The sequence below is a fragment of the Morus notabilis genome, unplaced genomic scaffold (genome assembly GCF_000414095.1).
Source record: "Morus notabilis unplaced genomic scaffold, ASM41409v2 Scaffold78, whole genome shotgun sequence".
NCBI lineage: Eukaryota > Viridiplantae > Streptophyta > Magnoliopsida > Rosales > Moraceae > Morus > Morus notabilis.
In genome coordinates, this window is record NW_010367622.1 from 33,175 (window position 1) to 50,058 (window position 16,884).

The following is a 16,884-nucleotide window of genomic DNA, read 5'->3' on the forward strand; positions in this document are numbered from 1 at the left end:
TTTGTCATCGCAAAATATTAATTTAGGGTTTTAGCATTTTATGTAACTGTGATGAAATGATGTTGTTAGGTCCTTATTTAGCGACGATTGTTTGACTTTTGATGACAACAAATGTGGTCACTAAAAGTCTACTTATAACTTCTCAGCCGTGATCTTCTTCTCCATTCTCTGATTTCTCTCTCTTTCTACCCCTAATCTCTCTTTCTCTACCCCTGTGACCGCCCCTGACGCCCCAACGTCCACCCCACCGCAGTCACCACTGCCGCTGTCCCCTCTCCCTTTTCCTCTCCACTTATCTCTCTTTCTACAATATTATTTTTCTCTCTCTCTACCCAAACCCCAAAACTCTCTCTCTACCCCGAATTATAGATCGTGTCACAAAATGCCCATTGAACTCTTACAAAATTTTCCCTTATGTTAAATTGTTGACCGAAAATGACACATAGCACTCGTTCATGATATGAGTTGGGTATTAAATATGCAGTTACGATGCTCCCCTCTATTGGGGTGATATGCAATTAATTCGTAAATTTTTTTTCTTTTTTTTAAAGCAAATTTTTCATTTTTTGCCTTTCTCCTTTGCTTGACCTAAGCTGATTGTTCATCAATGGCAGTCAACAATATAGCACAGGCATGAAGTATTCATGGTCTAAACTAGACGTCTTTGACGAGGGTAATGTGCACGGAGGTTTTAGGAGCATCAGCGATCTGGCTTCGTGCTACAGGCTAGGCACAAAATTAATGGGACGTCTGGTTCATGGATTCAGAACCATGATTTATGATTCTGATTTTTAAAATTCAAATTATTTGTGATAGAAAAACTGTAGAAAATCAAGAATCATGATTCAAAACTAAGGATGAGCCCTTAAAACAAACATCTCATAAGAGGTTCGATGGTTTCGTTCAAATCACTTCCGAGTCAAGCTTGCCGCGGGCTGGGTTGCCGATGGGTAACCGGAGAATCAACTTCCTCTCCACGTGGCGTGTGTCTTCACAAAAATTGAAGTGGAGCGAAAAGCCAGTCTCATCTCTAAAGTCAGAGATGGTAACAATGCCAGTGTTGACGAACCTGCTAGTTCAAGCAAATTTTTCTCAAGATTTTTTTTTTCTTAGATTTTTTATGCAAATTATTGAAATGTAGGTAGAGAATATTGCCCATTGGAAATGTATGCAGATGCCCATTGATTTGTTTGTTTTGGCCAGCTTTGTTATTTGTTTGAGTTGTATTCTCTAAGGCGATGAAGATGGATATGACAATCGGGGTAGTGTTAGCATTGTTTAGGGATGGTTTTTTTTTAGTATTTTTAATCTTTTTTTTTCTATAAAAGTAAATTAGGATTTAGTAGACGTTTGTTTCACGGATTCATAACAAGAATTTAGAATTATTCTCGGTTTACGTATATTTTTTTGTGAGAGAAAATAATGTAACGAGTCACAAATCATGATTCGAATCATGACACGAATCCTCATACCAAACACGCTCTTAATGTACTTATGGTTTATGTTCACTAAAATGCCCTTAAAATTGTCATCATAAGCATTCCATGTGTCATTTACTATCAATAATTTAAAAGAATTCTAAAGTTCACAGAGAATGGATGCTACAAATTGAATTTCAAAACATTTTGTGACACGACCTATAATTCAGAAGAGAATTATGTAATTTATGCTTATAATAATGAAAACATCAATATCATTTAAACAATCATAATTATATATACAATACGAGAACACTACGAATAACAAAATCATTATAATAATAGCGATCATTCATCTATGATGATGAAGATATACATAAATTTGAAATAAGCCTTTTATTATAATATTTGTACACTCTTAAATTAATAGTTCTCTACATTTTATTGGGCCAACTATTTAGATTTTAAAAAATAAAATATTCAATTTTATTAAGTTCATAAACATTAGTATAATCTTGATAAAAAAAAATTGATCCCTACCAATAAATTTTGACTCCGTACTGTTTGTACATTAATGTATTTGCTCTAGAGTATCAATCCTAAGAATAGACTTAAGTAATATGATTGATTGAGTCAATTGATCACTCCTCTCAAGCGAGGTCTCTCTCTGTTTTAGTGCGACGAAAAAGCTCTCAAATTTTTTTTTTTTTTTTGTGATAATGATAATATTTAGAAGTATAATGATAACTTTATAACAATTATAATAATAATAATTTTTGTGTACTAACTAATACGGCATGTAAAATTATTTTTACATTGGTGGATGTTTAGAATATTACCATGTTAATTTATGATAGGAGATTCATCTGCTAATAAAAAGATGACAACTCACATGTCATATCAGTTAATACATAAGAGTTGAGATTGAAATTGTTATCCTTAGTATTACTATCGTATTAATAACAAATTTTGGGGAAAAAAAGCTAAGAAAATAATGAGAAAATGTAAATTGGTGAGTGGCGAAAAAATCAATTCAAATTTAAATAATGAGGTAAAATAAAACTGAGTTGATATTGTAAGATTTTGTCTTAAAAAAAAAAAACCCTCGTATAACAATATTAAAAAAAAAAAAAATCAATGGAAGAGGTTAACATAAGGGTATATTAATGAACTTCAAAGTTCAATCGGACATGTTTATATTTTTAAAATTCCAACCAAGTTTTAAAAATCTTATAAACAAGTCACTCTGTGCAGGTTTTTGGGTTAATCTTAAAAATGATCGAGAACATTGTAATCAATCTCATATTGATTTTTAACTACTATTAAACACCTATAGTTCAACCCTTATTTATACTTTGTTTTAATATTAACCCTTTTCATCGGTTGACTGTTAAAAAGATGATGAAATATACATGTTATTGTAATGCTGATACTTAATAGAAAATAGCATGTTGTAATGTTATTACGACGCGGATTATACACGTGATTCTGATGAAAAAAACAAAATAAGATTACAAACTGAATATTACCCCTATTATGTTTTTTTTAACACTTAACTAATAAAAAGACTAAAATTAAAACAAATCAGTAGATCATTCTTAAGCTTAAGGTGCTTTTAAAGTCATAAACTAAAATAAGAATGTCTGCAGGAAGCATTTGTAGGATCAATTTTAGTGTTTGTTTGGTTTGAAGGTTCAAATCAGATGTTTCGAATTAGAATTTAAATTTTATAAGAAAAAATACTATATCACAACTTTTTAAATTTAAATTATTTATGAGAGAAAATACTATTTAACTAAATCTAAGGTGGCTTAAACCCTCAAACCAAACATGCACTTAATTTCTTCAAAGGATAAATAAGAGTTCAATTTGGATGTTAATTTACCCAGTTTTACAAGACTCAGATATTTTGCTAAATTTAATGTTTTAATTGGTGTCCAATTAATTATATCACGTTACGTTACATAAAAAATTAAAAAAATTTTTAATTAATTTTTTATGTTAAAATGATGTAATATGATTGATTAAATATTAATTGAGACACCGTAAATTGCACAGAAGATTTAGAGCTTGTTCTTTTACTGTTTTTGAGTTAGGCGATTTGAGTGTAAATTTTGAGTTCAGTTTGAGTTATAATTTGAGTTAAAGTTGTAACTTGAGTTTGTGTTTGGTTGTGTACATTTGAGTTATGGTTTGAGATAAGAATCTTTTTGAGTTTGTGTTTGAATGAGTCAAAACTTAAATTTGTATTTAGATAGTATTTTAATAAAAACTCAATGCTAATGGAAAATTTTAATAGAGTATATGGGTGAAGTTTTATTCGTTTTTTCATTGTCAACGCATAGAAAAAAAATCATCTCCATCAGAATTAAAAATGAAAAAGTTATAACATTTTTAATAATAGAAAAAATATTGTTCATTAATTTGAGTTCGAGTTTCTAAACTCGAGTTAAAGGAAAAACTTGAACTCAAATTTTAATCTCAAACTCGAATTCAAATTTGAGTTTAAATTTAAAAGAACATTATACTTCAATAAAATTATAATTCGAGTTACTTTTTTTAAATTTTAACTCAAAAATGGGCTGCCCGAACAGCCCTTTAACTCCCGCTTTACCCAACATATTAGATCCGATTCAGTAACTTCTACTATATTGCAAGAAAAACCCTAACTTTTCAAAAATTTCACCCACTACCATCTATTCTCTCGCCAATTTCCAAACAGGGCGTTTGGTTCCCAAGAAAACGCTGGAGGAAAACAGAACCATCGGCATAATAATATAAATACACATATTCCGGAGCCTGAGCAACTCGGATCCGCCGAGAGAGAAAGGCGGAGTGACAGCAATGGCTGAGGTGTCTATGTGCAGCAGCGGCAGTAGCACGGAGCCGACGCCGGAGGAAGAGAGGGTTTTGATAAGAGACATTGCTTTGGCCGCCGAATCTAACGGCAAAGAAGGCGATACCTTTTATTTGATCACTCAGAGGTTCTTTTTTTTTATTATTATTATTTTGTAGTGGTTTTTCTATTATTGTTGGAAAATAATTGAACTCGACTAGACCTGTAGTGTGATTGTGCTTTATCTAGAACTCTGATAGTTTTTACTTCAACTGAATTTTGCCTTCACAGATATTACTCATTTTTTTTTAAAATTTTTTTCTCTTGAGTTTGGATGAATTTTAACCATGGAGATAGGCTTTCCTCTACTGACAATCATAGAAAAAATAATTTACATGTTCTGGGAGATTCTAAAATTTTCATTTTAATGTTTTATTGTCTCTTGAATTTCTTTTCCCATGGACCCCCAAATAAGATATGTGTGGGTTTTGTTTATGTTGTTGTTATTTGTTTCGTCTGGGTATTTTTGGGTTTTGATTTTTGTTATGCAATCTTAAGGATTATGAGGTCGTGTTTTGACATAAAATGGTGCTCAGAATCATACAGTTTTCAGTTATCTAAATGATTTATGACCTAATGCTTAGCAAGGGTCTTATAGTGTATGAATTACTTATTTATTTATTTATTTTAGTATTCTTTTCATTTCCAAGTAGAGCTGAAACTTCTGGCACTTCCTTCTTTTTTTTTTAATTAGATGGTGGCAACATTGGATAGAATATGTAAATCAGGATCAGCCAAACAACCCAAATGATGCATCTTCTGTGTCTGAACATTGCGATTCGGTTGGCTCAAGTACCTTAAAGAAGCCTGCTGGGATTGATAATTCTGACTTGATATCTGAAGCGGCACCGGAGGAATCCACTACAGGGACTGAGATACATGATACTTTACTAGAAGGCCGGGACTATGTATTACTACCACAAGAAGTTTGGAACCAATTGCATACATGGTGAGGAATGGTTAGGATTTTTCTTGCGAAGAATTTTCTTGCGAAGAATTTTCTTGACTGTGGTGTCAATTATTCTTTGGATTCAAATTCAAAGGTAGACTATTGCAAAAACTAAAAAAAAAAAAAATGAAAAAAAAAGTAAAGATTTCCTTTTCTCATGCTGATGTGTTGCCACATAAAAGTTACAGCAGGTAATGTCGTTGTTAGTAGAGAATGTTGTGGCAGGATCTCCATCTGTCTATCTTTCCGCTATTTCCCTTCATTCCAATATTGGGGCCTTTTACATGTTGCCTTTACCAATATCTATACTCCGTACCTCTCAAATGTGAGGGCATTCAATATTGCTGAATATGGTGCTCAGTCTGCATAGATTAGGCATACAAACCTCACAAAAGGTACTGGATTTGGAATAATTAAATTGCTTGCTGATCTATGACGGCATTTGAAGTCATAAAAAAATGAAGTTCCAGAAATGTGGTTGAAGTTAGTGTTCGCAACTGGTTTTATAGTCAAATAAAAATGTTTGGCGGATTGACAGAGTGTAGGCCCTAAAGACAGAGTACTCACATAGTACTAAATGTATTTGTTCTCTCTCTCTCTCTCTCTCTCTCTCTCTGTCTCTCTTTCTCTCTACCCCTAAGTAGGTGTTTTGCGTTCTATGGCAGGTCCATTTGTGTAAGTGTTTTTTCTTTAATCATTTACTGCGAAATTATGTTACACATATTATTTACCTCCTGAACTCATTGGAGGCTGCACTTGCTTTAGCTTAATAGGAGATTTTCTCCCCTGAGATTTATTTTCTTATTATTTGAAATTATTGATGTCATTTATGCTAGTCATAGTAATTCCTGTTTAAAGAAGTAATTTATTCCTTTTGACCTCTACTAAACTAAAACTAGATCATGAAATTGATCTTTGAAAAAGCATTATAAACTTTTCTTTCGTAGAATGAATGAAGAAAGCTACAAGCTGAGGCAGTGGCTTTGTTGAGGCTTCACATTTGAATAGGTGATTTGATGATGAGCTGATACTGACACTTGATGGAAGTTACTTGAATGGGTTATTCTGCTTAATTCTGAACGGACTGACTATTTTTGTTTTTGTTTCTTTTAGTTGTTTAAAATTTATTGTATTTTCAGCTTCTCATCCTCTCATGTTTTAATTTGACTCTCTCATTGGAGGATCCTGTTATTTCCGTTACAAGAAGGATTGAGAAATCAATGCATTCCTTTTTCCCGACAGGTACGGAGGTGGTCCTACATTGGCTCGGAAAGTAATTAGTTCAGGTATTTCACAAACAGAGTTGGCTGTGGAAGTCTACCCTCTGCGCCTTCAATTAATTATGATGCCAAAAGGTGACTGTTCTACTATAAGAATAAGTAAGAAGGTATGAAGTGAGGCCAGGTCATGATATACCTACCACTTTCTTCAGCTCTTTTACAGTAAGGTCTTTGCAGTTATATGCTGATTATGCGTGTATTTGACCTTGAAACATTGTGGCTAGGAAACCATTGGAGACCTTCATAGAAGGGCTTGCCAGATTTTTGATTTGAACGTGGAGCAAGTAAAAGTTTCATATGTCTTTGAATATTGTGTTTTATCTAACTGTTCTTCTGCATTCTTTAATTCAATTTTAATTTAACGTTAATTAAAAATCTGTTTTTACAGGTATTCATTTGGGATTTCTATGGGCGCCGGAAGCATGGTTTGATGATTGACATGGATAGAACACTTGATGATGCCAATATACAGATGGATCAAGATGTAAGTGTCTTTATTTTCCAACAATTACTCTGCAGCATTGTTATGTTCAACTCTTGGATTGATGATGCCAATGAACTATTATGCGTATTGTATATGGTTGTTAGGAAGTTACTAAGGAGATACAGAGACACATTATGTGTATATGTGTGTGTGTGTGTGTGTGTATGCATGTATGCATGTATATTGTAATAAGCAGCCTTTACTGATAGAAATCAATTACAAGGGGAAAATTACATAATAAAATAGCATAAACCGAGCTCAGAAAACTGCCAGGACCCAGTAACATCTTTCCAATTAAGAATAATTAAGAAAAATGAAAACTTTGCTTTCTCGTAAAGATCTTTTGTATCCATTTGTCTGTCCTAAAAAAATCTGGAATTTTGTCCATCCAAATTGTCCAAAGTATCATAGTCACAATACTATTCAACATTACTTTATCCATTTTATTGAGTCCAAAGCCAAACGGTTTCATATATGCAGCAATTAGGTTCTAAGTAGTATGCTGGAAGAAAAAGCTTCGGTTTTTTTTTTTTTTTTTTTGGTTTCATTGGCTGGTATTTTGACACATCTTTCCTCTTTTCTGCAATCACATAAACAGATTCTGGTGGAGGTCCTTAACAATGTCGATAATACTGTATCTGGTAGCTGCATGAGTTCTATTCAGAACAATGGATCTTTTGAGAAGGAAGCTACCTCTATTCTTGTAGAGCCTTCTAAATCAAGCTTGTCAATTGCAGGAGGTTTGTCTGCTAGCAAGGGTTCGTCTAGAAGCTACAGCACAGATCTTCCACAAAGTCAGACTCCAGCTAGAGAGTCGGATAACACTTATGGGGTCAGTGGTGTTAGTACAAGGGGTTCTTCAGGTGGTTTGACTGGTTTGCTAAACCTTGGAAATACTTGTTTTATGAATAGTGCTATTCAGTGCCTTGTTCATACACCAGAGTTTGCCAAATATTTTCGAGAAGATTATCATCAAGAGATAAACTGGAAAAACCCTCTCGGCATGGTTGTAAGTTTCAATGCTCTCGTCTAATAGTTATGAAATGTTAATTTTCCATTTTATTTAGTTTTGGTGGATGAGTGTGAATCTAAAGCATTTTGGGATTACCTTTACCCGTAATTTGTTATTGAAGAGCATTCATAATTTACTATATCAGTGATACAATTTTAGTAGAAGTTATCAGAATGACTCTGTTGCTTAAGGATCCCAAATTCTACTTTTATGAAGCACAAAAACTAGAGATCTGTCAATTGAGAGAATAACCACTTATTTTAACATTTGAGGCATCTTTATATTTGTTATTTACTTTAGTTTGGAAAGCAGGAGGAAGCTGGTTTTGGTTTGGGTGATTCGTAAATCTTGTTGATCTTTAAGTTTGAGTGGGTAATTTCTATTAACAAAAAAAAAAAAAAAGAGGGTAATTTCAAAGGTTTCGTGATTTCGGAGAAGAGAGAGTTTTGTAGCATGGAGTTTTAGTGCTATTTTTTTGGGGGTTTATTATGGAGTGAAATGGAAGGGGATTTAAAAGATAACTTTCAGACAAACATTTACAAAAGGATTTTTTTCCCTCTCTCTTCAACAAACTTGGTACTGGATAAACAATGAATACCACTTTGTGGTTTTGTATTGTAGGGTGAGCTAGCTCTAGCATTTGGTGAATTACTTCGGAAACTCTGGGCACCTGGCCGAATGCCGGTCGCTCCTCGACCTTTTAAAGCAAAGCTTGCTCGTTTTGCACCACAGTTTAGTGGATACAATCAGCATGATTCTCAGGTTTGCCAATATCCATAAAGGTAATTACTGGTTGCACTCGCTGCATCAACCAAAAGGTTAAATAGATTATTTATTATTATTTCAGGAGCTTTTAGCATTTTTACTAGATGGTCTTCATGAAGATCTGAATCGTGTTAAAGACAAACCTTACGTAAAGTCTAGAGATGCTGATGGCCGACCTGATGAAGAAGTTGCTGATGAGTATTGGGCCAATCACATTGCACGTAATGATTCCATAATTGTTGATGTGTGCCAAGTAAGTACACTGTTGGTGATATTATGTGACGTGTTGGTACAATTATTGGACATACATGCTTTGGATTCAATTTCTCCTATTTGTTCGACTTACCTGTTGATATTTCTTCATTATGATCCTATTTTTTTTTTTCCTTTCAGATTTTTTTACTGGGAACCTTCCAGATTGTTATAAAGTACACAGCATATAGATTATTAGTAGTTTTAATGATTGGTTTATTTTCCTTGGCTTTAACATTTTCTGTACTCCATTATTTTAAACGATTAATCGCAATCTATGAGATTCTCTCTTTCCAGTCATGATTGACCAATCTGTTTTTGACGCATCTTTATTCCTGTTTCTAATTGTTTGTTTCAGGTAACTAGTCACACTGAAAATCTGAACAAAAGTGTTTTTATTTTACTTTATTTTTTGGCGTCTTAATCTAAAGTTATTTTTTGTAGTTCTGTTCTCTGTGGAAGCCCTTTAGAGGGTGCGTTTGGTTACCGTGGCAGAATGGTAATGGTAATAGAAATAGTAATGGAATGGAATTGGAATGTGCTGGAAATATAAACTTATTATTTAGTTTGGTTAGAGTTATGGAATGACTTAAGAATATAATGAAATAAATTGCATTTTACCAAAAATACCATTAAACCTATAACCTTCATCTTAACCAAAAACGTGAACGAACAAACAACCCCAAATCCATAAAAAATCATTAGGTTATTCCGAACAAGAACAACTCCAAATCTAAAAAGATATACTCCTTAGAAAAGCAATTATTCAAAGTTTATCACAAATCTGAAAAATATCAAAACCAAAACACGCCGACAAAGCAAACTTAGAGAAATATAACTCAAAAATTGCAAAGCAACTTCAATGAAAAAGACCGATTATGTGTGTCAAGATAGTGATTGACAATTCTCAATGTCGATGGTGGAACGACAGAATAAAAAACAAAGAAAAGCTTGAAGCTTGAAGATGGCTTCAATGTCAACGGTGGAGCGTTGACGGCTCTTGAAGCAAGCTCCGATGTTGTCCGGCGCCCTTGAGAGCACTAGAATGATGCGATCTCCGATGATGCTTGGCGGCGTACGAAGTGGCATTTGGGGTGGACGCGACTATGATGCTTTGGCGGCACTAAAGGGCTCCAAAGGATGCAAGCTTCGGCGATGTGTGGTGGCGCTCGGCGTGGGCTTTGGAGGAGGATGCTAACTCCGATGATGGCCACCAGTGCTCGACGCAAGCGTCGTAATGGAGTTTCAAGATCTGCTTCTGGCTGGATCTGAGCAAAGATGTGGATGGGTTTTGATTTTGGTGTTGTGTGTTGAAGATGAAGAGGGTAGTTAGGGAAAAAGTGATTCCACAAACCTCAGAATATCAATTCCACTCTCTCACCGGATGAATGGCCTTTCCACCAAAATGAGTGAATGGGCTTTACAATGGAAAGGTCTTTCTGAAGTTAATTTGTTAACCAAAAAGAGATTTAGACTTTAGCAAAGGAATTGTCTTTCCTTTCCTTTCCTTTCCCCCCAACCAAATGTACCCTTAGAGTTTAGAGCACCTGTCCCCAAGGGGACTATTGCATTCTCTTGTTACTGTATGGACACCATGTTAAAAATTTGTGGTTAATTTTAGTTAATCTGTAAGTGTATTTTAAGACGCAAAGTATAGCTTTGCAATTGATTGTCCTTGCATGATATCAAATTTAGTTTTTTGGTGCTATCATTTATCTGTTAATTTGGGCTATCACATCCCCCAATATGAATCCTTTGGCTTTGAGTTTCATCCATGAAAGCTAAACGAATTGAGTTTCATCCATGAAAGCTAAACGATGAAATATTTTTATTTTTATTCTTCTAGAAAAGACAATGTAAGATTTTTATGTATAGTGATACGAATACAGAAAACGAGTAGCAGATGCTAATTGACATGATCTAAAAGTTTAATATGCTCAGTACTTGGTCGTTACTTTTTACATTAGCACAGGTCTGGAGAAAGAAAATGTTAGTTGGTCATAATCATGTCTAACACCTTAACTCTCCCTGTATGTATGTCTATCTTTTCTATCTGTTTATCTATATGGTTTACGTGTATGAATAGACGTGCACTTTCACATACATGCATATGTGTATCTATCTTCATGTCTATCCTGGTCATGTTTGATTCATGCATTGACGAGTTGCTCATCTTACAGGGTCAATACAAGTCAACTTTGGTTTGTCCAGTGTGCAATAAGGTCTCTGTCACATTTGATCCTTTCATGTATCTTTCGCTGCCTCTTCAGTCTACCATTACCAGAACTATGACTGTAACAGTTTTTGCATGTGATGGTAATGCATTGCCAACAGCGTTTACCGTGACTGTCCCAAAGCAGGGACGTTGCAGGGACTTGATCCAGGCACTTAGCAATGCCTGTTCGTTGAAGCCCAGTGAAAAGCTCTTACTTGTGGAGGTTTTTAGCATTATCCCGAATCCGATGATTATGGATTTTCATTGGACTGTATGTAAGTAAGTTGATTCAATGTGTCACTTTACAGGTCCACCACAATACAGTTCAAAGGTTTTTGGAAGACCCGTTAGTATCATTATCGACCATCAAAGATGATGATCATCTTGCAGCATATCGAATTCCTAAGTTGTTGAAGAACACCAAATATCTTCAGTTCATACTTCGCCGTAGGGAGCAGTAAGTTACTTTTTAGTTACTTAATGACTAGAATCTTAACAGCACCACTCTTGCCTTTTGTTTTGTTTTGTTTTGTTTGTCTGTTTGTTTTTTTCTTTTTTCTTTTTCTTCCTTTTCACTGAGTTTCTATGTTACTTATTTACTTTCCATTGTCCTAGAGGTGCTAGCAGCAATCAGACTGCATCAGGATGGAAATCCTTCGGAGCACCACTTGTCTCGGCAATCTCATGTGATGATGTAATTACGAGGGGTGACGTACAGGCAATGGTTCGCAGAATGCTTTCTCCTTTTCAAAGAACTCAGAGTCCTGGAAGTGCCGACGTATCCGATTCCAGCATTTCAGCTGCTGCATCAGAGCATTGTAACGACTCTGGTTCGGGTAAAGCTTGTCCTGGATCGAACAATATGGAGAATAATGATGTCGATAGTACTAAAGCGACAACTTTTGAAGAACTACAGCTCCAATTGGTTGATGAAAGTAATGTGTGCATTGATTTGGTAGACGGGGAACATAAAAGCATCAAAATTTCCTCATCATCAACGTCTACAATAGTATATATTGATTGGTCACAGAAACTCTTGGAGAGTTATGATACTCACTGCATAGAAAACTTGTCGGAAGTGTTCAAGTATGGACATGTTGCAAAGAAAGCCCGCAATGAACCTCTTTCCTTGTACACCTGTCTAGAAGCTTTTCTACGTGAAGAACCACTGGTGCCTGAAGATATGTGGTTAGCTTCTTCACCTCCCCCCCTCTCTCTCTCTCTATCTCTCTCACAACACACACACACACACACACACCCACACCCGTAACTGTAGGCTAAGGCTACTTTCTTCTGCTTCCCTTAGAGAGTCAAGAGCAAATATTGAATGGATCTGCAAGAAATAATTTCTTACTTGCAGAAATGTCTTTCAGTTAAAGATGGTTCTTTGCTTTGCATGATTTGTGTAACCTGGATGTCCCAGTAGTAGATGATTTGCCACATTAGACGTCGACACACATTTTCTGATATCATTGTTTTGTACTTTTTTGAAGCCTTGGAGTGTGTTGATTGAATTTGCATTATGTACTTACTCTTGTATTGTAATTGTAAATCTAAAATCCTTCCCCTAAAAGTTCGACCACTAATGTCATCTCAATGGATATCTGGTGAAGGTTCTGTCCCCAATGCAAAGAGCGACGACAAGCGAGCAAAAAACTTGATCTATGGAGACTTCCTGAAGTATTAGTCATCCATTTGAAGAGATTCTCATACAGCAGGTCTATGAAACATAAACTAGAAACCTTTGTAAACTTTCCCATTCATGACTTTGATCTAACAAATTACATAGCCAATAAGAACAACTCCCAGCGTCAACTTTATGAACTTTATGCCTTGACTAATCATTATGGTGGAATGGGTAGTGGCCATTACACTGCGCACATCAAGGTGAGTGAAAAAAAATAAAAAATAAAAACTTTGTTTTCAAATTTCCTTTTCTCGTCCAGATTTTAGTTGCTATTTTTAGTACATTTTCTAGTATTGTACTTTACAACTTTATACAGTCGTTTATGCCCATTGTTTGTGCTTAGTGGCTATACTAATTTTTCAATTTGCAGCTTCTGGACGAGAATAGATGGTACAACTTTGATGACAGTCATATATCACAGATAAATGAAGAAGATGTGAAGTCAGCTGCTGCTTATGTTCTCTTTTATCGGCGGGTGAGAACTGAAGATGCTTCTGTTAGCAATGGCGTTCCATCCAGTGCTGGTGTCGACAATATTCATTTGCAGAAGTAGACTCCAAGGACAAATTTTTTGCCAAAAGGGCAGCATTGCATTATCCAGTGTACGTGCAGCAGTTCTTTGTATACATTTTATAAAGTTAACAAACATATCCTGGCCTTAGGCCAATTCTTTACAGTCCGGGAAAAGGGGGAAAAAAAAGCCACAAAAGATAGCTTTTAATTAAAAGAAAGTGGAAGAAGTACACCTTTGTTATAGAGCTGTTGGGGGGTCTCTCCTTGAGCTGACAATGCATTGCCATTTCCTGCTGGTGTAAGTTAAATAATAATAATAATAATAATAATGAGAGAGGTACGACTCAAAAAATCTCGTAAAATCGGCTGCAAATGTCAAAATAACATGCATTCATCCTGTTAACCTTTGGTGCTATCCTCAATTTTTTTCTAAACTTCCCAAAATTTGTAGGAATTATTAATGCCTCAATGTTATTAATTATTTTTTTCTCTTTTGTTCTCTAATTAAACAGGAGAAGTGTGCGACCATTTTGGTCATGCTGCAGACTATTTATTCCCATGTCGCCTTGTTCAACATGTTTGTTATGGTGCATCAAGTACCATTGAAATGAAAGGAAAATCTGGGATCCCGATATGGCTGAAGCTGATTGTGAAGTCATGAAGCCTCCTGGATTAGAGCATTTTCTCCCCCAGGCAGGTTTAGATGATGGAATTGCTAATTTTATCATGCATCGGGAAATATTTATATGTATTTTTTTTCTTTTTGGAAGACTATTCTAGTAATACAAGTTTTAGTAACTTAGCAAGAGAGCAGGAAAGTATTGTGTTAAACCTGAAACCTATAATTGTTCTTTGAGAATACTCATTGTAGCGATTTTTGTTTAACCAAAATGATGAAATAGTTGATACCAGCTCCAATTTCCACCGTAGATTCTTTTTAGGATTATTATCACTAGTGTCTGTGCCTTAAAGTTTAGGGCCGTTCTCAGTTTGTCTCTCGTACTTTAAAATTTCACTTTGCCTTTTGAATTTTGAATCGTTTTCATTTAACTTCTATTGTAATTTATGTTAAAAACAGAATGAGAAAAGGAGAGTAATGCAGTCATGTAGCTTTTTTGTTTAAATCTCTGTTGAAAACAATCAGATAAAAATCACATGATCAAACTTAATTTCCTGTTTTTCCGTTTGATTTTAACTTTAATTCTTATAAAAGGGCATAAATGGGATAAATTTAAAGTTTTGGGGCAAAGTGAGAATTTTTAAAATTTAAAAGATAAAATATAAATAATTTTAAAGTTTAAAGAGCACCAATGAGATTAATTCATTTTCCTGTCTCTCTCTTACGTACATAAGTACTCGTGTAGAAGACTTCTTATATAAATGAAAAAAATAAAGTGAAGACTTTAAAGCAGAAAACAAAATAATGAAAAACATAACAAAAGAGAAAAGAAGAAAGTTGAAAAGAACAGACACGTGAAGAAGATTCTAAAATAATTTTTCAGGTAGGGAATACCTCTTAATAATGTGTTGTAAATTATTGATTTGTATCGAAAATTCTTTAATAGCGAGTGGAATAAGGTACTCGTTTGACAAAACTGTTGAGAGTTATCTTTAGACTGTTAAACAATTTTTAGCAACTGAAAAGTGTATAGTAAACCCTATCTTATCTTTGTACAACTAATTTTGCAGTCGCTATTTAAATACACTAACACAACCCTTATAATAACTATTGTTATGAACGTATATTCTACTTGCACGAAAGTAATCTGTTTCTTCTTTAATATGTTTGAGATAAAATAATAAAATTCTAAACTATTATTGTAATTTACAAACATATTCTTATCAAACTAAAATAAAATATATTGTCGGGGTCCGGTAGATTCGGAGGGTATGACGTGGCGAGGGTGTGCACGTGTAAGTATTTGACTTGTTGGTGGCGGTTCTAACGTGACCAAAGCACTTAACAGGCCTTCAAAGTAGATGACGATGGTAGGACCTCCGACGATGGTGTGATTCACTTAGGTCCAAATTAGGCCGAAGAATACGTGTTCTAGGACCCTCTTTGTTGTCAAAATCACGAAAAATACTCATGCAAAAAATGTTAGAAAATCCGAAAAATAATAATGAAGAACTTCGTGAAAGAAGAATGGTAGGAGGAGTGATCACGTAGTTGATGGATGAGCGACTCAATAGGTGGATAAGGATTTTTGATGGAGAGGGGCTCTAAAGGCAGTTTCCGGGCTGCTTTGGAGGCTTTAAATATGAGACTTTTGCTGGTGGATAAGGCGCTGATGGAGAAACGTGATACATAGGAGTTTGGTGGAAGAGCTCTGAGAGGAAATGTAGGTTGTTCCGAGAGCGTAGAGAATGTTTACAGCACTCCCTCTGACGGTGGATGAGAGTGACTCCGAGGTTGAAGGCTTGAATACTTTCAGAAAAGTGTGAAGATAACTCTTAAAAAAACTCTCAGATGGTGTTGGAAGATGATTGAAAAGTGTTCTTGAGGAGTTTCTAAGGAGGTCAATGTTGGTTGCCGAATCGAATCCGGCTGCGGAAGCGCGGTGGTGCGGGGAAGAGGCGGATCGTGTATAACAAAAATTTTCATAAAACTTTTGAGATACTCTATAGATTATATTAATTTATGCATGAATAAATTAATCTCATTAACTTATAAAGATCAAGAACTCAATCAGGAAAAATACCTGGAAGCCGACTCGGATGATAACTTGAGTTCTTTGACCATGAACAGTCCTTGCTCCAATCTTTGTGTTTAGAAAACCAATGTCTTCCACATCAATTCCTAGGATCCACGAAGACGTGTGTGTGGGCACACATGAGACAAAACGGGTTACAATAAACACTCAAATTTCCACAAACACCATCACATGCACGATGTGGAATTTTTGGAGAAAATTTTTTTTTCTTCCTCTCTCTCTCGAGAATTTCGGCCAGCCTTAACTCTTAGGGCTGAAAAATTGTTTCCAAAATTTCTATAGAGAAATTTCGGCTACCTCTAAAATTAGGGCAAAAAACCATTCCGAAAATTGTCTCAAAAATAGTATTTATAGAGTAGAAGTCAAACTTCTAGAAAGAATCCAATCTCTATCTCCAATTTGAATTTCAAACCAAAATTCTCCTATATCCCTTATCCCTTGTGGCCGGCCATGCTAGGGATTCCTATCCCTGTGTGTGGCGCCAATACTGGATAGGGAAGGAAGAGAAAATCATCCTTTATCCTGTAGTCCAATTTTATTTCAAATTCAAATTCAAATTTAAGTCAAACTTAAATTAATTTGAATTCTAAATTGAACAACTTATCAAATAAGTTTAAATGGATAAATCTAGACGTGTTCAAGTTCAAATTTAAATAATCACATTATTTAAATAATAATTAATTCTCAACTAATTATTTT

The 16,884-nt window shown here is 34.8% G+C and overlaps 1 protein-coding gene across 2 annotated transcripts; it reads left to right on the forward strand.

Annotated features, from left to right (window-relative positions):
* The first annotated feature begins 4,118 nt into the window (after positions 1–4,118).
* On the forward strand, positions 4,119–14,390 carry LOC21410461 (ubiquitin carboxyl-terminal hydrolase 5). 2 transcript variants are annotated; one of them, XM_024175331.1, is made up of 15 exons: positions 4,119–4,402; positions 5,009–5,263; positions 6,506–6,650; positions 6,768–6,827; positions 6,932–7,027; positions 7,626–7,668; positions 7,765–8,036; positions 8,661–8,801; positions 8,887–9,057; positions 11,237–11,494; positions 11,580–11,728; positions 11,887–12,459; positions 12,885–13,158; positions 13,329–13,560; positions 13,984–14,390. In XM_024175331.1, exons 1-14 carry the CDS (start codon positions 4,263–4,265, stop codon positions 13,509–13,511), a joined length of 2,760 nt encoding a protein of 919 aa, XP_024031099.1. In that variant the 5' UTR covers positions 4,119–4,262; the 3' UTR covers positions 13,512–13,560; positions 13,984–14,390. The 2 variants fall into 2 exon arrangements, with proteins under 2 accessions (XP_024031099.1, XP_024031098.1); XM_024175330.1 differs by having other exon boundaries at positions 7,626–8,036.
* The last annotated feature ends 2,494 nt before the right edge of the window (positions 14,391–16,884 follow it).